At 34.2% G+C, this 24,840-nt stretch overlaps 1 protein-coding gene across 2 annotated transcripts in view; it reads left to right on the plus strand.

Annotated features, from left to right (window-relative positions):
• The window catches only part of Hr38 (Hormone receptor-like in 38), a 112,883-nt gene extending 89,342 nt beyond the window's left edge, over positions 1-23,541 (plus strand). For both annotated transcript variants that reach the window (XM_089631454.1, XM_089631455.1), the window contains 3 exons: positions 18,772-18,914; positions 21,213-22,560; positions 22,698-23,541. In XM_089631454.1, the coding sequence (XP_089487580.1) occupies positions 18,772-18,914; positions 21,213-22,560; positions 22,698-22,954 (1,748 nt within the window). In that variant the 3' untranslated portion in view covers positions 22,955-23,541. The remainder of the gene's footprint in view (positions 1-18,771; positions 18,915-21,212; positions 22,561-22,697) is intronic.
• The last annotated feature ends 1,299 nt before the right edge of the window (positions 23,542-24,840 follow it).

Genomic DNA, 24,840 nt, shown 5'->3' on the forward strand with positions numbered 1-24,840 from the left:
TGGCTCAGTCTGTCTTTGCAGATAGATAAAAAATTGCGCACGCTATGTTTACATTTAGCAAATGGCGCTGTTTTTTTTATAAAAAGCATGTTGTTACCTATCACAGGACGTGTCATCCATTTAATATAAGTATATAAAAAAATACGCGTATTTGAATGTAACGTTGTCAAAATTGCAAATCAATCTGTGAAGAACTTTCAGAGATTTAAGATATTGAAGTAACGAACATTTAAATTTTTATTTATATAGATTTACGGCCTTCTCAGATACATAAAGACAAATAATAAATTTAATAAATAATAGTTATGTTCTGTAGTGAAACGTCATTCGCAATGGACAATAATTTTAGTCAGGAGTGTAAAAGTTTAGACAAAAATAAACACAAGTGTTCAAAAAATTATGTTCAGCTGCAAAAGTTGAAACATCGATGGTTAAAAAGTGCTAAGCAATAAATTATTATTTCCTTAATTCTATTTTCTAAGTATCTATATTACGTGTCACGATGTGAAAATCTGGCGAGTGTGGGTATTAAAAGTTGGGTTTAAACTGCAATCAACACTATTGTCCATTTGTGATATAAGTGTTTTGATTTTTTTTCACGAAATGCTTAATTTCAATAAAGAATCACAATATCAGTAATCTTAATGGCGTTTTAATGCGCCTCATAATATAAAATATGGGCAATTTTCTGATTGGAGATTCGGACTTTCCCCCAATATCTTGTCTCATCTTTTATTCCTCAGAATTATCTGCGATCCGCCACGAAGTGAAAGCGTTCATCACATTTTTTCAACTTGCCTTTTTGTCTTTAATTTATTGAGGTTTTTTCTATATTATTTGATTTTGCGTGGGTTTTGAGGATTTTGCAAACATTGTTGCTAAATTAAATTGATAGGTATACTTACAAATATGCTCACAATTTTTTTGCAACAGTATTATGATGATATAAGCTTTACGCAGCGTTTTACGTGAGCACTTAGCGAATGTAATTAACAAAGTAGAAAGTTCTCTAATCAGTGACATGCTTATTATGTTTCCCTAAGTTAAGTTTGAACCATTATTCAGCAATACATAAAATGATTGCTTTTGCTGTCGATTAAGACTTGGATCGGAAGATACAGAGCCATTAATAAGTAATAAATTACCCCATCGCATTGATCAGATTTGTTACATGGTTTACGAGGGCGGCCAGATCTTGGCTGCACATTTGACATGCAAATTGATCTTCCTGCTCCATAGATCAAATCTTTGTTTTGCAAAATGACAAGGAGATTGCAACATCCATCGGTGATCTAAAACGAGTAACGAGACTATCCAGGGGTATAACCGTTCTGGATGCCAGGCGAGCAGACAGTAACGACGGTTGTATTTATGGGGTAAATTGAGACACTTTGATATATCAAGTCCATAGACAGGCGTTTGTTAACAAGTAACAAGCCGATCGTTTCCTTTCAGAATCCAGACCGGTGTTGTAATGTTGCTGTATTCGTGATAAAGGATTGGGATAAGAATCTTTGGAAACGTTTTCTGAGTTTATCTATTGTAGTTGGCAAGTGTTTTCCAGCAATGTAATTGCTAACAGAATGCCATGAAATAAACAAGGTACCGCATTTTTTATGAAATACTACGTACGAGTTTTATTGGTAGGAGATGGCAATAAAAGGCAATCTGATAATTCAGAGATGGTTACTAAACTCGGTTAAAGCCATTTCAAACAACGTAACCCTCCAAATGGCGGAGTCACTCGATTATTATTAACTGAGGCAAATAATGTAATACCTATAACTTTTAATGATATTATGGAATTCACGTAAAATGAGTACATTCTACTTAGTTAATTTACTTTGCGATTCTTCGGATTTTTAACGGTCGCATCCTTATCGTTATTAAAAATCATTTTCTTTATTCAATTACTTTAATACGAACCTAATTGCAAGAATTTTCACGCCTGCATGTTAATTTTTGAAAGAACTTTTAATTGATTGTGCTGTATAAAAAAACGAAAGATTTTATTTACTTTTACCTACAAGTAGAAGGATTTTTTAACACCCCTCAATGGCGCCTGCTTTTGTCGCTCCGCTCGAACCATCATAGTGTGCTATAAATATATTTTACTTCATAATCTCACTCTTTTTCCCAACCAGAATTTCACTATACTAATGCAATAAATTATCATGATAAAACAAAAAAAATGGTTGAGGAAAACTACTTAATTCGAAACGTTATGATGTTATATCACTTTGTTTTTGTGCATAATCTCTTGCGGTTTCGTAATGCATTATTTCACTTTGCTGACTCTTCAAATATACGCCTTCTTGGCTCTCGTAAGACTCACATATATTTGCTTTTTTATTCGTATATATAAAAAAATGCCGCAATTGACGTAAATTAAAATATTCTGTTTTTTTTTGTCTATGTTGCACTTCTTCACAACAATCGAGGAAATATCGATAAAATGAAGAAATTAACATTTTGTTTACTAATACCGTAATGATTTTTAATTTTTGAGAAAATTGCTGTATTTTTCCCTTATATTTTAAGTGTATTTGTTCTTAAGCAGTTCTTTGATTTTTAGGTATTTAAAACTTCTCTGTATTTATATACTTATGCAACAAAAATCTGTAAGACAAAAAAAAATGTTATCATAATCTTCATACAGCGGTTTTCGTGATAAATAAATAATAATAGATATATACACAAATCAAACAATCGAATTATTAAAAAATCTTAATATATTATTATTATACATCTCAACGTATTTAGAGAGATTGTATATATTGTCATTTTCATTAGGATTTGACCTGTGTTATGTTAGAAACTTTTTGAGGTTCATTTGATTGTTTTATATAGGATTTTAAGATATTAAAACGAATCGTCATGTTTATTTTGCAGCCTATAACTTATTGTTCGTAATTTTTATAGCTTTTTGTTTTTAATAAAATATTAATCTTTGCTTCGTCAAGTTCAAGCCTATTTACCTACCTACGAACAAAAGAAATTAAAAAAAAATAACTAAAAAAGTTTATTTATTATTTCAAAATTGCACACAATATTGAAATCTCGTATTGTTTATAATCATTATAGCTAATTCTTTTAAGCAACTAAAAATTTCACAACTGTTTTACATGTGTTGATCAAGTTGTAAATTGCGTATTATGTGTGCAGATAATAAAATATCGCCATTATATAATGTTTATTTTCACACATTGTGATACTGAAAATGCTCAAAAACCATGTGCTGTATTTCGTGTGTTTTTATAGCTTCACAAGAGTCTATGAAACTGATCATTTTTAATGGAAAATTAAGAAGAATCATAGAATAAAGAAGAAGTGAATTCAATACAAATTTATATGAAAACAAATTTTTCATTTAGCCCACTAGCCATGCACCTGACATCGTAAAACTACGTTACATTTGAATTTCGTAAACACAGTTTTGCGTTGGAAATTTAAGGCCCGATTTTACCAATATTTTGATCACAAAATCCGTCAACATGAAGTTTATTGTGTTCTTCTTTGTATTTTCTATCGTATAATTTTACGAATACTGAAAAAAAGCTTTTTTACTTTTATTTTCTCCTTATTTAGCCAACAAACTGGCGGCTACACCGGAACGCGGAAAAGATCTTAAATTATACTGCACGTCTGATCTGATGATGGACACTGTAATGCTGTCCGAAATGCTGAATAAAGAGGCAGGTAGTGCAAAAAGGGATAATACCCGAAAAATAAACCACTGTAATACTTTTGGCTGTGAAAATCGCAAATCATGTCGTTTTGATTATTATTCTAATGAAGCTAAACCTAAGCTTCGCTGACGTGCGTCTAGCATCCCTTTGAACTGAATTCCTCAAATACCTTCAATGCAAAGTGTTTACTGTACACAGGCAGAAAACCACCTAGGCAGCAAGAATAAATAATTAATATGGAGGCTGAACAGATAAACATTAAGGCTTTGACGGCAGCCGTTGTGAGATCACAGCTGATTCGCGGTGGTGCGGTACCGCGAGACCGGGTGTCGCAAATCATACCACAGTCTGCACATTAAGCGGTCCCCCCCAGCTCCACGCCTTAACTGATGCTGCTTAACAGATTGTGGTAGGAGTATACGGCAGTGGCGTAACCGCTTCCTGCGCAATTTGGGAGAAATTTGCGGGCCATTACTTCATTGGTCCACTACAGCGAGAAAAATGAGTATTGCTAATTTACTAAGAATCTTTTCAAATTATTGGTAATCTGGTTAAAAATGGGATGCGCCCTTAAGTGAATAAACAGTAAAATGTCGATGTCAGAACGTGTTCATAAAAATCATAATATTTTTAAATTTAATAATAACATATTTTCCGATATAGTAGAAATTTATTAAGAGTTTATAGGGAAATGACCTGCAATCCCGTTTTTACCAGATTACAGAACGTAAAAACACACACCGTGAAGTTTATTTCGTTGGTACACATTGGTATAGAAAAGGTTTATCTTTATCTAACTTACATTACTTTGGTTGTAATGTCATATAGCGACAAATACAAAATCATCCAACTAATGGTAACGATCGCAAATGGGAATCGAATCCAGATCTTCTGTCTTACCGGGGTAATACCATAAGTTCTCCGGTGATACAGTTTCATTCCTAGTTTTGGCCGTTATATATATTTTTTTTCCTTTTTTTATTTGTTCATGTTACCTTCTTAATCAGAAAATGTATTAATCTCATAGGTATCATACTTACAGCACTCTTGAGTAGATTTTTCACAAAACGGCGATGTACACATTATCGAATTATTTTTAACTTCCTAAATTATGCAGACAGCTTAAAAAAAACAATTTATAGTCTTGCCCATTGGCCATTCTCGCCAAGCCACTGGTTTACAATACTTCAGTATCTCCGGCAGATTAATTTGAATTTACGTAACCAAATAGTCCGTTTAAGGCAGGGGTTATAAAATCGGCGCTGCAGCGGCATAGCTCTTTGCATAATGTCAAATACTTACAGATCATAGAATAAATATCTTCCGTATAGATCCGCCAGTTCGTTGCACCTTTATACATTATCCTTTACACCAAATATTTGTTCAATAGGTCAGATCTATCGACTTACATTATCTTTGACTTTAATAACGGTTTAGCGGGAAAACGCTCGATCTAAAATTACTACCTAAGTTAATCGGTTTACGAAATTAAGGTGTTACGTACAAGCTGTTAAATAGAACCTTATAATTTGGTTTGTTGAAATAAATTTAAATATGTGAAGATAATGTCTTTATAAAGAATAATACAATGTACTTGAAATGGATTCATGTAAATTTAAATTTCGAATTCGTCTAAAAATGGCCACATCTCTATACTGCTGTCAAATCGTACGCCTAAAACAAATGTCGTAGTTTCATTAACAATTTTTTTGTACTCTTTGATTGTCTACAAAATACTTTTGAAGGGTTATAAGACATGGTTTATATTGCCTGAATCACAGATAATTATTTTAACAACAATATTTACCGGCTAGTACGAAATTGGTGTTTGAAAGACGGAGAAAGAAATACAGCAGTTTAAATAATTACATTTGTGTGTATGTAATTAATAACGTTGAAATGTATGATTTACTGGAAAATCTTAATCGCGGTATTTGTCTCGTCAAACTGGTGGTTTGGGGCAAGTTTTCACTTAGTGAAGATAGGGTTAAAGTTCAAATCCCGATGTCAGCTTTTTAAGTTTATGATAATTTCTAATAAATTAAAATTATGCAAAGTTAATACTCTTTTATAAAAAAAACTAAGAACTTAATTACTGTAAATCGTGGCTGTTTCCCAGTTTATGCAAAACCTCCGTTAGTTCCAAGAACGTAATCAGGTTTAAATGTTTATAAATCACAAATGAGTGCTTAAAATCAATTTATATTGAAAGTAGCAACACAGATTGTAATTTATATGTTCACTTAAGCGCAAGATGATAATAAATAACCAATTTTATTGTAATTTATATCAAAATCGTTCTTTGCTCTTAAAATCACAATTTTCAAAGAGCAGGGAAGTAATCAAGTTTATATATAACATAATATACACATAAATGTGTATTTAATAAAACGCTACAAAGCAGAAATATGTGAAGTATTATTTGTCACCATGAATTGTTACCTTGTTGTGTTAGTTAATTAAAGTTTAGCATAAACATCATTTATCTGGGGTAACAACTCAAAGTAATATATTATTGTCCATTACAAGGACTGGAACTAGGCAAGACATTAATATTTTAAATATAATATCAACGCACTTATTACATGTTTACGCCATTTCTGATATAATAGTCATAGGTTTAATTAAATCAATCGTTTACAAATTCAGGTCAATCTTTCCTACCCATAAACCACGCGTAAATAATTTATTGTCCCGTTACACACGTTTGTATAAGGGCAATGAATTATTATGGTAATTGATTATTGTTACAATATTAAGTGATACACAACTAGTCATCAAAACATAAACAATAAACAATAATATTATGAAATAATGATATAACTATACCTAGAAGAAGAATTGAACCGACTAATGACATCTATCGGTAAAGAAACTAAACACAAGTGGTGCAGGTTTGTTGCTTGTTCATTCGTTGATCTCTTTTCGCCGTACGAAGTTTTTGTGATTGTTTTACAATATAAAAATAAATAAATATATTTTGATAAATATTCGTCACGACAGCTTTAAAGTCAGATTTGTCACCCGGCTTCGCACGAGATTCACGAATTATCGAATGTGTAAAAAAAAAAAATTGTGAATATTGCAATTTGATATGGCATTCGTTGTGACGTCTTCCCAAATATCCGAACCTGAACCAAGACATGCGGAGTTTCATCGTTCATCCCAAAAAAACATGGCTATATACATTATCAACCTTACTTCCGTTTCTTCTCATATGGATTCCGGAATGCCTTCAGCATTCGGCATTCAGCATTCAACAAATTAGCGCCAACCTCATTCGGCAGTCCAGCCTGCACCGTGGCAACTGGCAACTTTTAATTGATTTTCATTCCTTTATTCGGCATTCCTGTTAACAAAAGTCCTGATGATATCATATATAAAGGATAACGTCACATTAGCGTGTAATTGAGGACTTGAATTCCGGTATCAATATCCTAAAATTCATTTATGGAGCTAGCAGGACGAGGAATTCGCCGGTTACCGAGCGACAGCAAAAGTAAACTTTACTAGCGTGCAACAAATATTTTAATTGATGCAACGCACGCGACGCTAGAGGATTAAAAATATTATAAACGCAATGTGTTTTTAAACAACAGAGCACAAACAAGTCATGATTTTATTTTTTTATTGCATGCTAACATTTTTATAAATTGCAGTATATTTCATTTGTTTAAATAAGAATTTCATCATGTTCATATAACTGACAAACAAAAAAATGAACTAACGAATAGCAAAAAATATAAGACTTATATTTAACTGTTTTATTGTTTCTTCTCCTTCATATCATCCGAGCTTCTACGAGACCCGCATTAATAAATCCCTTTCTACAGCCCCTATCTAAACCCGCCTCACAAAGATGAACTACCAGGTGGTGACTTAGCAACCCTGCCTTTACAATAAAAATCATTTAAGACAGTAAAAATACTCCAGTAACTATTAGCGCCATATCTATTCTTAAAAATAAAATGTAAAATATATGAACAGGATATATATATACTGTAGTAAATAAAGAGTTTAATTAAAACTCCGGTACTACCGATTAATAACTAGGTTGACAAACGCGTCGGATTACTATAAGAGGCGTCGGGGGTTCAATTCATTTGGTAGCTAAGCCTTCCAAAGCAACATTTCTTCTTATTATAACGGTATATATGTATATATGTATATATATATGTATATACATTTCATATAAAGCCGGGTAATTCGTCAACCGGGAATGTACCGACCTCTGTTTTCATTTTTTTAAGTCAATCTAACAGTAATCCGGTGAAAAACAAAATTGTTTGTAATCCGGTTAAGAACGAAATTGCAGGCCCTGAACAAACAAATTTATAGGTTTTCTCATAACCTTTTAGTAAAATACGAATGCACTCGTATCATCACGATGCCGGAACATGTATTCATAAAAATCCTGACATGTTCGCATTATATTATATATTATCAACGCAAATACAGGTTCATGAACAAGTATTTTGATATATTATAAATTTACTAAAAAATTATCAGTGAATGATATGCAATCCCACTTTTAACCGATTACCAATAATTGAAAGTGATTCTCAATTAAATAGCAATACTCATTTTTCTCCGTGTCAAATTTTTAAATTAAAAGCAGCCTTAGGTTTGATAATTTATTTATTTATTGACGATTGTATCTTCTATCCTAGAAAGTAAACCAAAATTATAAATAAATATAAAAGTTTAAAAAAAAACATCGTCATTCAAAAAACTCGTGACATCACTTTCCTGGATAATCTTTATAGTAGCTTCGTCAGAATTGGGATATAAGCAATCAGGAAATATGTAATTTTCCGGTATAAAGTCTCAAAGGCTTTCCGTCCACCTGGGCAGCGTCAGCGTCTACTGTCTCTATAATTAGCCCTAAATGGATATGCTCTGCAAGAAGTCCGACGTAATTACAATGGCCGCAGATTAAGATCTCGCATAGACAAGGCAGATGTGTCGATGGGCGATAAATAATTAATACTTATTTTATGTAAGTTCATATGTTTTCCTGTAAAACGTGTCTATTACTAAGTTCTTCCGAGGTTAACAACTAAATGTTGCGTTTCGGCTGACTCAGTATCAAGCTAAATTGCAATAGTGATCAAAGATGCTATTTTCATGCATATAATCACAACTTAGAATAACTTTATTACAGGCTACTCTGTTAACATACCTGAGTTATGTAAGATTTCAAATTAATTTTACCCCTAATATACTGCTCGTAAATAATATTTTTGTTCTTTTCAAATATGTCATAAAGTAGACGCTAACCAAAAAATTAGGAAATAATTTTCATCACCTTTAATTTTATTTGGTACTGATTTTTTTTTTATATCACCGTATGGGTTCTTTTCTAATATAAAAATAGCTGCTCCTTAAAAAGTTTGAGTAAGGTTAGTTTATTTACAACATTGGCTTTGCTTAGAAGTTTATTTTATGTTAATATTATATAATGTGCACAACATTGTTTATAAACACAAACATTAAACCTTTTAAGCTTTTAAAAGTGGTATCAGATAGTAATAAGACATATTCATGCATATTTGTTTTGATTACAATAAGACTAACCCTTTTTCTTACTGTAATCATTTATTTTTTTGAAGATTTTATATCAAATGTAGTCAAAGGTTAATTTTAAACATAAATTGAAGAAAGTAATCAAATGTAGTCATAGGTTAATTTTAAACGGAAATTGAAGAAAATAATCGTGTTTGACAGTCTCTGCTACGATCAATCTCCTCGCATCTAGTACCGGTATTGTCCAGATGTAGCTGTTAAGATATACCGGGTGTGTGGAAAGGTGTTATGCAATTCCGTCAGAGCAGGAGGCTGCCTAGTTATTACAGGGAACATTAATCGTACACCTTGTACCTGCGCACTGCACACCGCGCAGTGCACACTGCATCTGTACCACGGTCTTTCATCTCTGATCGCAGACGAGATATTGTTGTTGATACGCTGTTGTTATTATTAATTTAATGAATATGCAATTTAATTAATTTCGAATTGGAGACGTGTGGTGTATGGGTCCACGCCTCTACTGAAAGATCGTTGATTGTAGTGGTATTTTTTAGCGATTAAATAGCTGGTGTTGGATATTTACAAGAATAATGCAGACAGAATTATATATCCTCTTTGACCATTGGCACGATTTTTTAAATATTATGCCAAGCTTGCAAAAACGTTTTGAGCGATCTCTAGTAATAATGCCCCAAATTTATAGAACCTGAAAACGTTCATTAAGAGCCTTAAAACTTCATTAAACAGTTTTATATTTCCATGTTAATATTATCATTTACGGTATTAATTAAAAAATACATGATAATAAATTAATATAAATATATACATATGACACCAAACGCTCGAGTGGATACAGACAAAAAATATACAAATTATAATAATGGAATGAACACACAAAAGTAACAATTTAACAATCATAACAATTTCACGGCTTCGTTCTGTTTTTTTTTCATATTCGACAATCAAATCACTGATATTTATTTATCGAGGGTTTACAAACAACAGAGTAATGTTTAAGTGATAATTTTTGTTCGTAACGTTCCAACTATAAGTATTTTAGTAAGAATACTCTCGGTATTTGCTATTACCACAAAAACGTTATGCGTATATTATTAACGCCTTAATACAAACAGAAAAAAACGTCTGCTAGTTAAGATACGAGAAAATAATGGTAAATAAAATCACCCTTCCTTCAATCGATTTCCTAAACGAATTTATAGATTCAGCGCACACGCTCGTGAGTAGATACTAAAGTACAGTGTTCACTAGATGGAGTACGTAGTACGAGCATAAGTTGCAGGCATCGCCGCTTATAAACACGCGGAAAGGCACCCGACCGGAAATGCAAGGACTATTATCACAACTGGTGCCTATTATAGTCAAACTGGACAAGTTTTTCAATGCTACGTTTGACCTATGGAACCCTTCGTCATTAACCATACCCTGACACCTGCCGACCGCTTCCTGTCACCACGAGGACCACTTAATAGGGACGCTCCTGACCAATGCCTTATACAGACAATAAGAACGTTTTCAAGACAATATTTTTCAGCCAACCTGAAGCTTTCCTTTCTATTCATGTGTCAATCAAGCTGATTAGCAATTATTTAGTGACGTGCTTAAATAATGTCAACGGCTTTTCCAACAAGCGACTGTCGAAATGTGACGAAATCTATGATCAAACAAACGTAAAACGCAAAAACATTAAAATGCAGATCTGCCACTCCGATAAACCTTAATAAATTTTTCTATCAATTACTTTAATCTGCATTTAATTCTTTTCTAGAATATCACATCACTTGCTTACAGAATTAAAACGTACAATATGACGTATTAACAGCAATTGCAAATTAGAAATGAAAGCATCAAAATCAAAAGCAAAATGTATTTTTACAGGGGCATCTAAACTGCATTTTTGATTTACTATCAATTTATACCTTAGATCTTAGCTCAAGTAATTTGGTAGCTAATGTGGAGGATCGTTATGCTTAACGTGGAGTAACAATTACGTTGAATACGATTGTATCTTTGTTGCAATTTTGACGACCGTACATTGGCAGCAAGTCAATACATTAATTCCTCCATAAATCACGTTTCTTACATAAAATCTGAAATGGGTAAATAGGTACCTATATGGTGTTAAGCACTTCAAGGATACACAGGCCGTAACAAATAACATTATGCATTCTTTGCTTATTCTAATCTAACTATCATTTACTAACTGCCATGTATATTATTTATTGAACGAGAAATCAATACGACACTAACGTGTATAGATACTATATACTTTAAACCTACCTTTCTACCTTCTATGACTATTTTCGTTTAATCCACTTCCCAACTGCTTAAAAGTTTTGTTACTTTAACTCCGTGAATATCTTTTTTTGAATAGAATAAGTTATTGGTATATAGAAATAAACAACTATGTACCTATTTTAAGATTAATTAAGTGTTTTGTCACCAAAATAATAAGTATATATATAGTTTGCCATTGATCCCTTTCTTGTGAAAAGCGTGCCAAATTACGATTATCAGATGAACTGAGCACCCAAATATAGCCTACCACACTATAAAAGGTGCTCGGCAGATGATGGTTTGCTGTTTCAAGTATTTCATGTAAAAACATGTCTTGTTATAATGAAATTTAAAATAAAACCGTCGGCCTCTTGCTCAACCTCGATTATTCTTTCTCTCAATGAATTAATAATTACTGCCTTTATTTAAATGCATTTTAGCAATTAAGAAAGCTCTTTGAACGTATTTCATTCATATATAATCATTTTCGGGGCAAATCTTTTTTTAATAAAACTAGCAAATTATTTTCAAGGGAGTTCAATGTAATGTATACGTTTTCAATAATCCTGTAATAATAATAAAAGCTTATTTGCCTTGAATATCCTTTCTGCAGCTGTACAGCATTTAAAAAAATTGTATCAATTACAATAATTCATAAGAAATTGAACTTAATTCGATGTTTTGTACCTGAAAACAAGACTATTAAAATACATATTTCCCATAACATAATCACCAGGGCACGAGCCTAGATCATAAAAAATTTCGCAATACTCCTAATCTGTGTTTATTCATGTTTATCTGTGTTTATTGATATTTATCTTCCGAGACTTGCATAAGCTTACGCGAGCTTTTGCTAAAGTGATTCGATAATTCAGCATTAGTACGGATTAAGACGTTAAAATAAATTGCCTTACTTAGCGATTAGTATGCAGGCTCCGGTCCAGAACGTGCGTGTAATAAATGAAATAAGTTGAAATGATATCATAATTTTGCTCATATATTGTTTGATAATCGTGAAAACCGCTATTCCTAATCGAACCGCTTGCAGATAAAATACACATTTTAATCGGTTATCGCGTAATCTGTTTTTATTAAAATTAGATAATTCAATTAACCGACTTCATGGAATCATAGAATAATATGTTTACAAACAAATTTCTCTAACTCTAAACTACTTGATTAAAGTTTTTTTCTGACATCTTATTCTAGATACTGTATTATATATATTTATATTATTATCTTTGATATTTTCCTGCATATTACATCAAGTTTTCGTAAAAAAACTTGATACATCGGATATAAAATTTCCATATAGGAACACCTTCCTGGTCCTATGACATTTAACAATCATTTAAATTTTAATTTTAATTATAAGTCATTATTATAGACGTACGCTGGTCTCCCTGCAGATGTATAATCAACCAATTATTTTAATAAACAGAAGCATCTGTCAAGTTCTTCAAGAAACTACGACTTTTCCAAGGATAACAACAGTTTGTACTATGCATACAGCGTCCAGTCAGAATCAACCCTACAACCGAGAACACCTTTTAAAGTTGTTAAAATTTGATTATCTGAAAAAAAAACTATTGGGAAGTGAAAAAAAAACAAACATTACAAGCTCAGAAAAATTTTTGAGCATTATTGTGGAAAAAACTGACCAAGATATTTTATTATTTTTAAGGATTCGCCTTTTTAATGGCATTTATCAAAACCTTTATTAATTATTATACTTGTAACCAAAAAAATTCTCTGTGGACGTGATTTAGGAGGTAAGAATTAGATATTTGGTTATATATATGGAATTTCTATGAAAAGAAATAAAATAATAGTCCCCTTAAGAAAAAACCGAGTCAAAATTCGTGATATTTGGCGAATTACCAAAGGAAATAAAGTTAGAAGAAAATATAAATAACTTTAAACTTAAATTACATAAATGTATATTCGGACGTACGTAACTAAGTACGTGTTTAAAAAAACACACCCACAACAAACAAATACCTACACATATATTGGTAAATATAATTTGATAATAGTAAAAAAATGATAGGCAGAAATTTTGACCTGTAAACAAGTGCATCTTGGAAACGCTGAATAACAGTTGTGTGAAACTGAAACGTTAGGATTTTATAAAATACCTGAAAATTTTCTGAAAATCATTGGAACTTTAGGCAGTCACCTTTTAAAACTCAGCGACAATTATCAGTTGAATGTGATCGTGACATATTCAATGATAATCTCTCAAAAATATATGGCAAATATATAACTACGCCTTCTGAAGGGTTAACAGGATATATGTTCAAGAATAACGCGCCTAAGTGCAATTTTACTTAATACTCGCATTTTTATTGAAAACTCCGCGTTACTATGTATTATTATAATATATTTTACAGCTGCACAGTACACCTTTTTAAACTTGTATTCTTGCTCTAGGCCAAAACAGATCTATTCAGATTATAATATTTTATGGCGCAAGCAAATGTGTTGCACTCAGTTGATAAAAATAAATTCATAACATTGATACTACCAACATTATTGAGCCATTAAATTAATAAAGCACCATAAAAAAGGTTACCCGATAACTTTCATTTAGTTGGTGTCAATTCTTAATTGTTCATAAATGATAACCGTTCTGTCATTTTAAACTGGTAGGTTCTTTAATACAACATGTTCATAAATATTTAAGTCATCATTGGAATGTTTGGTGCTTCGTTTAAATAATTACAGCGTAGAAATCGATTACATTTACTGTGCAAATCGTAATTAAGAAATCTCATCAATGTTGATGGCGGGTTCTTCGTTCGTTTTATCCCCAAATTTTTGTGTTGTATCCAATTAATGGACTTGTTTACAGTGGAATACGATGGCTTGAGCTTTTGCATGTAAATATTCTGAATTCGACATACATTTTCCCGCCAATACGTCATAAAATTTTAGTACCTCTCACATCAAGAAGTACCATGTTGGATAATTGTCTTGCGAAACCATAAAATAGCGTTCAAAAGTCGCGAGACGCAGCAACGTATTAATCTTTATGCAAGAGAATAAAAATAAATGTGCTTTGGCTATCAGTGTTAATTTATCATCGAAATATTGCCGGCAGTTCTTTGATTAATACAGTCCATCCAGTTGCGTGAATACATCACTGCCAAGAGCCAGCGGGATTAAAAATAATAATGATTATAATGATACTGATATTTTTGTCTAGTTTCTAAACAAAACTAAAACCATTTAGAAATATCTCCGTTTAGCGTTGTAAAATACCGACTTTAAGACAGTCGTTACTTTTCAAACGCGATACGTTAAGGTGTTTTGTCCTCTCGAACTAAGTTTTTGCTGTCGTTATTAAGAAAAAAACAGTTATACTTTTACCTGCTTTGAACGCGCTGCCTATGGGTCTAGTAAGCTCATCTGTATGCTACCATGGAATGAAAATTAACAATTTAATATTTATCAAATTATGAGAATAGAGTGACAAATAAAAAAAAATCCAAACGACGGAGCTGAAAATGCGAATATAGGCGTTAAAATTATTGCGTCAATTTGGAAGCAAAATACAAAAAGAATTGTTTTTGTTTGGAGCAGTTAAAAAGAAGCGAAGCAACCCGTTCCGGATTATAAGGCTGGCGATATCGCTCATATAACAATATAAAATACAACAGAAATTTCGCTAACGTAAATACGTAGTTTCCCATTCCTTCAGTAGGGTGTTCCGAGTTAATAATTCTATGCTTTAATAAATACGAATATATAAAACTCATTATCATTGTCATTTTCACAACATTATCTATGAATCAATCCTACATGAATCAACCTCCTTTATTTTTTTTAAATTTTAACTTATCTTCATAAATACCTGAGATCCGTTTTAATTGTAAGTTTGCAATACATGGTTTCTTTAAGTCATATGTTTCTTTGCAATGCACTATTGGGATGATCTTTAACGAAAACGGCCGCAGGTAAAATGGTCATTAGCTATGTGAGATTAAGTTAGGTTATTTTCGAAAAAAGTCTATTCGACTTGCTTGGATTACTAATGCACGTCGAGAACATAACCATTAAGATGATGGATAAAGTCCACTATCTGGTACCAGGTCATAGGCAGACCAAGTTAGTACTATATTAACTACGTAATAATGTCGGTAACTTGTCATCGTTCCCAAACCCGACTGCAGATCGATAACGAACAAACGACAGTTCACGTAGAAAAATTAGTATTGCCAATTTATAAAAAAAATATTAAAATTATTGGTAATAAGGTTAAAAAAAGTATTTCAGGCCGTTTCCTGATAAACTTTTAATAAATTTGAAATATATCGGAACACGTTTTTATGCACCTGTATTTTCCGGCATCGTGATAATACATTCGTGTTTTATTAAAATTTTATCAGGAATCTCATCAATTTATTCGTTAAGGGTCTGCAAACCCTTTTTTAACCACATGACGGATAATTTTAAGAGATTCTTAATGAATTAGCAATATTCTTTTTTCTCCGTGTGTTCTCGTTGACTAAATTAATAATAATTATAAGTTATGTTTAAGAATTGTTAAACCATGTGACTGTTGAAAAATTTGGTATAAATAGTTATTAGTTAGATTTTCAATAGCATTTTCGATGTGAATCAAAACCCATTACGATTACAAATAGAGTTTTTCTTAAAAAAATAAATTGAAAAATCTTTTCGAAATACCGTGTACTACCTACCTGCTATAAATATTGGTGAATAGCACCACTTCGACACACATAACTCATAATGACTCGGGCTATTATGGAGGGTTGCAAATACCACTGATTTCATAGCTTCCCTTGGGACCAACCCCCTCCCTAAATTCCCCATACTTGCTCACCCCGCCTGACCAATAACCCAAACGTCGCAAGTCTACTTGAACGTGCCGTCACTTGAAAACAACCCCTATTTTAATGGACGCTTGATGTGGTTGTTGCGTGGATTACAGTGGGGGGTTGCTACTATTTTCGCTGGGTGAATATAATTTTATTACAACAATATTATAAGCATATCGATGTTAATGTACAAGGATGAAACGATCTATGAAAGCGTGTCTGTTTATATAAATAGGTAACGTTGTGATAAGAAACCTTTTTTTAATAAGAGATATTTATTAGGTTAAACAGTTAATTTAAGTGAGTTTAACGGATGAAAAAGATATTTCCAAAGTTTTTTTTGGTTAATAAACATTCCAACTATATTTGTAGACATAAGGTAATATTTTGAAAAAACAGCGTTCATTCAGTACCGTTGTACCCGTTTTTCCATCATTATTTTCGATTTGTAATATAATTTTGGTATGCTAAAATTGTGATTTTATGATCTAACACATGGAAAAACTGTATATTTCATTTGAATATGTAGGAAGGTATTATTAATCTACTTCATCTTTTTTATTTATAAAGTCCCTACTAACATTATTACCAATATTATAAAGTAAATGTTGCGTGTGCGATAACGGAGGTCTGATTCATTCGGCTACTAATCGTATTATTAACAACCTTGATCTGCATGAAATGTTTTTCACCAAACAATTTTTTTCAGGGTTTTTTTTGCTGTTACTAAAATTATATCGTAACAGAAGATAAAACCCGCTAAAAACTTAAACGCTTGTTTTTGAAAATAACAGAGGGCGCCACTTCTGTTTACAATATTTCTAAACTGTACAGTCATTAAGATTATAATACCATCAAATGCCCAGATGAGTAATCGTGACTAATTCATTATTGCTTTTTTTTTTAAAAAGAAAGAAAAATATTCCCAGGTTACGAATCTGACAAAATTCGAAAATCTCCTACTGCCATCACAGTAAGCTAAAAGTGTCGTGATGGAGGACTTAGCCAGCCGAGTAATTGAACACACTACCCAGATGCAATGCTAAATCAGACACCGACCGGCCATTTTCGTGCAAGTGACTTCAATTACTCTTATTATCATTTTTTGGTAATACTTAAATACTAAAAAAAAAAACTTCCAAGGTTTGGCACCCCTTTCTGAAATGGGGTTGTGAAGCAAAGCTTTAGTGTCGTGATCACAATGGTGTTGGGATATATTAGGAAGTCAGGTCTTACAGAGACGTCATTCAGTGGTGTCATCTTCCAGTGAATGCAAGTGGAATAGAAGTTACAGTTGAAGAGCGAAAGTCATAATAGGCAATAGTTGGTGTTGGTGCTAGGTGCTAGGTGCTAGGAGATAATCAGTGTTCATGCTAACCAACTTCGCAGCCGATAGCAGACTAGCAAATCACAAAATACGGATGAAATATAATAGATACTACTGTCCTAACATCGGTAATGTACAAATGCAAAATAAATTAAATTAAGTTGTTTTTGGGACATGCTGTTTTAAAAATTAACGTATTTACTTTTTCGTGCGAGTATGCTAGAGATAAATTATATAAGATATATTTAATCTGAGCGTATTGATTTAAATAAATCTTGGTTGTGAGGTTTTTTTTTCTTTACTACAGTTTTGTAGTAATGCGAATATTTTGATTATATTGGTCCTTTCGTTTTTTCTTTAATTTGGGAAGCAAGTTAAATGTAAAAGTGTCACTTACATTTGTGCTTAGCACTTTTTGTGATGTCGATTATAAAGCTTGATAAACCTTACGAAAATGTATGAAAAGCTATCTTGAGGAATATGACTGGTATAATGTGTTTCCCGTTGATTTGCTAATTTGAACCCGTCGGCGCATGTACAGTGCCTCCAATGAATGCCTTGTCTCGATGGAGGAAACAAATCCCACTCACAAATTGCTTAACGAATGTTTGGCATTCATCGTTACCTATGTACATAACTTAATAAATTCTACGTCACTATTACTCGCATCGAGCCATGACTCTATGGACCGTTTATCAACTAAAATAGAAATCAACATTTAAATTTTTTCAATTTGCATTGGAAGTAATGTTTCCAGTTTATATCGAAGCAGTAGATTCCACACCTCAAAGATAAAATAACTTAGCGAGGAGAAAAGAGATGAGCCTACCTTAAAATATTAGATCAAAATGAGTTTAGATATCGAGTGTTTATGGTTCGATACGCAAAACAGATAAACAGTTATATATCATTATGGATAATGTATAATATTATACGTTATCGAGCAAAAATATTTTTCTTTCTCGTCAATGACGTATTTTTAATGGAGAACTCTAACAACGGTGCTTTCGGCGGAAAGACCATCGTTCTATCCATAAAATGATGATTGTGACCCCGTAATGACGTTTTGTTTCCTTGATTGTTCCAGGTCCCGCGCAGCCGCCGCCCCACTCGTCAGGGGGTGAGCCTGGCGCGCAGGAGCCCTGCGCAGCGCCCCCGAGGCCCCCGGCGCGCCCGCACCACTCACATCACCCGCATTCGCACTCAAGCATGCTACTGCTTCAAACACAGGTAACCAACCGAACCTCATCAACCATAAACCTTACCCTCAATTCTGCACTTCTGGTTCTTGGCTCTTGAATTTACAACCAAAAATTATTTAATAGTAACCAATCAACCACCTCATCTACTCGATTCTAGGCTCCTGACTCTTTGATATGCCATTCGACATTCCTTAATGGTCACTCCAACCAACTAAACAACATACTCTCTTCCGGGCTCCTGGCTCTTAGATTCACCACCAAAAATTCTCCAAGAGTCTAACCAAACAAACCACCCTACTCAATTTTTACTCCTGGCTCATTGATTTGTCACCAAGTATTCCTTAATACTTTATCCAATCAACCTTTTTACTTCTGCGCTCCTGGGTTCGGGTTTATATTCGATCAACAAGCAATATATTCAACCCACAGAAATAACATTGGTTCCCCCAGCCTACGGGGTTGCAAATTATATCTCTAACTTCTTCGCCTTAGCTACTACTAAATGTAAATTATTTTCAAAAAGGTTTTAAAAAAATCACAAATATAACCCCTTCTTCCGGCTCCATCAAGCAGTTTTAATAGACTTATGTATAGATCCCCAGTTATGGGGGCACTTATAATTCTCTGACAGATCGCTGGAAACTCTAAATAGTAAACTAAAATAAAACTTACATTCTGGAAAGGAATCTTTAATATTAAAACACAGTAACCATCATCAAGCGATCGTCAGTATCACTAACTACTAGTTTCCATCTTATAGGTTGGTGAAATGTTTTAAAAAAAGGAAGGATTATATTCTGAAATATTTATTTTTAATGTTCTTTGCCTTATTAAATATAAGTAATTAAAATGATTCGAATCCATAACAAATTCAGATTCATGCTGGAACAGGCTTTTATCTATGTGCCTAATCAAATGCAAGAGATCCGGAAGGTAGATTAGTCAATATAACTGGTTTGATCTCAGGGGATAACAAAGGAATGCAGTGGATTAAATATTGGGGATGATATTATTATTCTGTTATTACAGGGGCGTGAATAGTTATCAGATGCTAACGAGCGATATCAAAGTGACAGTAAAATAATGAATTATGCCACCATTGTTGGGCAAACATCCCTAAATTGCACCCTTGCACCCTGCAACCCTAAAGGCAATTTAATTTACTAAACGGGCATTCAAACATATGTGTTTTGAAGGGTGCTCTCAATTCAATAATTCCAAAACCCTTGGAATAAAACAAACAAATTAAATGTTTTGACGAATGAAATTTGATTATTTATTTATTTGGTTATTTTATATGTGGTTTAATTTTCGTGTCACCACGTTTTTTTAATATCCCATGTTTGTTTATACTATTTACCGGTAGAGCTTACGATGAAAATCAGCTTTGTAACATTCATGCAACTTCAAGATCACGACTCGTAAACTTGGCAGCATTCTTAATATAATTTTAAAAAATTTAGAATTCAAACCCTCAATCTCCTGACTCAAAATCAAATACATATACCACTAAGCTATGGATGACAAACTCAAGTGAAAAAATTTAATAATGATTTATTGGCTACTTTTGATCAGTGCACGATGAAGAAATATACGCCAACGCTTTAACTGTTTTTACATGGTAAAGGCAAATAGAGTTACTCGGATGGTACCTACTTTGATACCTCCAAGCGAAACGGCTACGCCACTGCTGTAATGTATAGCGAACAGCCCGCCAGCGTCTCCTAGGCGATGACATTTATCTCCCCAGGGGCGTATCGTCAACCGTGACGCAATAAAATCCAGACTAAATTATTTCCTTCATATTTCTACGCAGGTACTTCCATTGAATTTCATCGTGAACTCGAATATGTATTGAGAATAATGTAATACGAGACCGGTGAAATTTTATATCAAAGGTCGTAATTTGAAACGACTTGTGTTTATTTGTAGGAAACGAAGACACTTATTTAAGTGTCTGATAATGTGTTGATGTAATTTTATTCTCAAAGATTGAAAGTATGTATTAAAATGAACGGAAATCGTGGTAATTTTAAAATTTAAAAACCGAAAATTCCTCTGTTTTAATTCTGATATTATTTTTTCGTGACGCCGTTGTTTGGCAGCCATTAATATTTCAGTAAGTTATTGGTGAAGAGTTGTAGAGCGGCTGCGCGGCTCCGCCCTGAGCGAGGGCGGGGCGAGGTCAGGGGGGTGCGAGGGTGGGGAAGTGGGGCGGGAGAAGCCTACCCTCGCTCCTCGGCGGACTCATTTCCTCATTCGATGAACTACCCGTAGACTTAATATTCTAGTGTAAATACAATAGCTTCGCTTTCTTTTGTTACAGACTTCATTCGGGTCAACATTTGCGGATCTTCTATCGCTACCGTACAGTGAAGACGCTTCGGGCGCGCTTCAAGAAGGACTAGATCCTTTTCCAGACGTCGATTTTAACCAACAAGAAGGACTCCACGCCCCTCCTGTACTGCCCAGCTTCCAGGAAACCTACTCTGTAAGACACACCCGCCCCGAGATGGCATCCGGCTTCAACATCAAGATGGACGAGGATTGCTATAACCTCGGTCCGGCATCCTACCACCATCCGGCGCACGGACATGTGCCCGCCCACGTGTATGACTTCCATCCCCAGCAGCACTACTCCCCGGCCGCCTACTATGTGCCACCACAGCAGTGTAGCCCGGGATATGAGCCGGGACCGGCCAACCACCCGCAGGACTCATACTCGCTCCCGCCTTTCTCAGCCTCCGCGGAACCCATGGGACATCGCTCCCGCCGTGCTTCCCTGCCCCTGCAGCGCTCTGAGTCCGCCAGTTCCGGGGAGAGTCCTCGCCTGCGGCCCCCGGGCCCAGCCCCTTCTGCCTCCAGCTCGGCTTCCAGCTCCCCCGGAGGTGGCGGCCCAGCGCCCCCCTCGCCCAGCCAATTGTGTGCCGTTTGCGGTGACACCGCTGCCTGTCAGCACTATGGCGTTCGAACATGCGAAGGTTGCAAAGGATTCTTCAAAAGAACCGTACAAAAAGGATCTAAGTACGTTTGCTTGGCCGACAAAGCATGCCCAGTGGATAAAAGACGGAGAAACCGGTGCCAATTTTGTAGATTCCAAAAATGTCTCGCCGTCGGCATGGTGAAGGAAGTAGTCCGGACGGACTCCCTCAAGGGCAGAAGAGGTCGATTGCCCTCCAAGCCCAAGTCCCCCCAGGAATCTCCTCCCAGCCCCCCCGTGTCCCTGATCACGGCCCTGGTGCGCGCGCACGTGGACACATCCCCCGACCTCGCCAGCCTGGACTTCTCCCACTACCGGGAGCCTAGTCCCCTTGAGCCACCGATATCCGAGGCAGACAAGATCCAACAGTTCTACAGCCTCCTGACAACTTCGGTGGACGTCATCAAGCACTTCGCTGACAAGCTTCCTGGATTTTTGGAACTGTGCCCCGACGATCAAGAGCTCCTTTTCCAATTAGCCTCCCTAGAACTGTTTGTGTTGCGGCTTTCCTACAGAACTAAGCTCGACGACACAAAGATGACATTCTGCAATGGGGTTGTCCTCGACAAGCAACAGTGTCAGCGCTCCTTCGGCGACTGGCTTCACGCCATCCTAGACTTCAGCTGCAGCCTGCACTCCATGGAGATTGACATCTCTGCCTTTGCCTGTCTCTGCGCCCTGACACTCGTCACAGGTAAAAATCTCAATTTTCAAGTACCTACTAGAATTCAATTTGCTAAAAATAATTTCTTTTGACGATAAAGGTAAAAACTAAAAAAACATTACGTTTAAATAAGATAAATTTTTCTAATCATCCGTGTTTAATTTCAGAACGGCACGGTTTGAAAGAGCCCCACAGAGTAGAACAGCTTCAGATGAAGATTATCGGATCCTTGCGAGACCACGTGACGTACAACGCCGAGGCGCAGAGGAAACCACACTACTTCAGCAGACTGCTGGGCAAACTGCCGGAGCTGCGCTCTCTCTCTGTCCAAGGTCTGCAGAGGATATTCTATCTTAAGCTGGAGGACTTGGTGCCTGCTCCGCCGCTAATAGAGAACATGTTTGTTGCCAGTTTGCCGTTTTAATTTCGGAGTCCAAAAGTGAGAATTTATGTGATTGTTGTAACTATGTTGACCGGGTGACTGTTATTGATTCAGTTGCATTTACTTTACTATGAAACGCCACACGCCCTCCTCAAACTTTCTGCACTTGAAAGAGGATAACCCTTAAAACATCATTAGGTTAATATTTAAGGAACTTTACCAGATATCTGAATACATCTTTGTTGTTACGGCAGCAGTCACCTTGTCAGTGATTTTACGGCTTACCTTGTAGATTTCATAATGTTAGGAACGTATGTACGGAAGATGAATGAAGACCTTTTGTGACAATAGCTCTATAAATAATCAAAAGAGTATTATTAATGTGAATGTTTTATATCCTCTGCCACGATTCCTTTTTTTATTGTTAAATATTTTAATCGTAGGTAAGCTTTGTAACTTTTATCCTGATTATATCGAATATAAGGGTAAATTTATGTTTCTCGTAGTAACTTGTTATAATCAATAACAACAACAAAAATACTCTTGTTTCCATGAAAATACGTATTTATTTCTATTGTATGTAATTAAGTGTTTAAAATTTAAGTTTACTTTGTAATTTTGTAAAAAAATTAAGGTGTTTAAAAAAATTAAAATTTTTAACAATTACTTTGTATGTTTCGAAATTATTTTTTAAAAGTGTTTTGTTACCATGCAACCATTATTTTGGAAATCGAAATGTTGCAGAATTACTATTGCGATAAAACTCTAGTCATTTGCACTAGAAAATCAAAATCGAAATTTAAACTGAACTATATTGCTTAAAAAGCCTTATATTTTCACATTTAATTGTATATCCTTTTTTATGTTTAATTTTATCTTTGGTTGACAAAACTTTAAATTGTATCTACATCGGTGATTACTTAGTTATTGAAAAATTAAGTTAAATATTGTATTTTTCTCCCAGAGTTACCAATTCTGATTTCTAAATAAGATTGTTTTTTTAAGCTATGCTGAAACACTTGCCATAAAAAATCCAATTAGTTCTACACGATTTAACCCATTCAATCCAACGCCATATAAATTCAATTGATTGTTTGCCATTTTTGAAACGTGTGCCATTGTTTTTGATTGATTAAAGAGCGTTGTTTATCTTTACCCTTATTCCAAAAGTCCATTCCAACATCAGTAAATGTGATTATATTTAAAAAAGAGAATGCGAAAGGCATTCAGTAATTATTGTCAATTTGGAAAACATTGATTATGTATTCTTATAAACCTATTATCTAGACAAAACAATGCGGAAGTATTAATAAAATAAACCATAATTGTAGAGAATGTTTTGTGCACCTCAAACAGAGCTTAAGTACAACAGAGGTAGAAGCATTTTTCATTGTAAAAGTAGTTATTTTGCAAATCCCTCAATGAATAAACTAGGTGAAATACTCATTTAAACAACCGTGTCCAGGCGTTACATTTATACCTATATCTAATACCTAAAGTGAAATTATCGTGTATTAATGAATGTACCTACTTTATGTATAAATCAATGTACCTTTATATGTATGTCTCCCTGTCCTTTAACAGTGCGTGTCTTATTACTGGTAGGTAGAAATATCCCTGTATTTCTTGGTGTCGCAAACCGACTGATTGGCATAAACATTTTATATTTTCAAATCGCCAAACAAATAGGTAAAAAAAATCTGGCCGAACTGTGTATTGTTCTATCGAAAAATAGGGGGATATTCGTAGCTTGCAAAATTAAACCCATCGAGTTTGGCCATCGATCAACAAACAGTTCAAATCAAAAATGCTAAATTCGACAAAACAGGACGAGATTTAATCAAATTTTGGGTAAATCCAATGACCAATTTTATATGTATAAATTGTTGATTTTCGTGATGAACATATTTTTATCTTCAAATTAATAG

The sequence above is a fragment of the Hesperophylax consimilis genome, chromosome 4, assembly GCF_061612785.1.
Source record: "Hesperophylax consimilis isolate HC1 chromosome 4, BYU_Hcon_1.0, whole genome shotgun sequence".
NCBI lineage: Eukaryota > Metazoa > Arthropoda > Insecta > Trichoptera > Limnephilidae > Hesperophylax > Hesperophylax consimilis.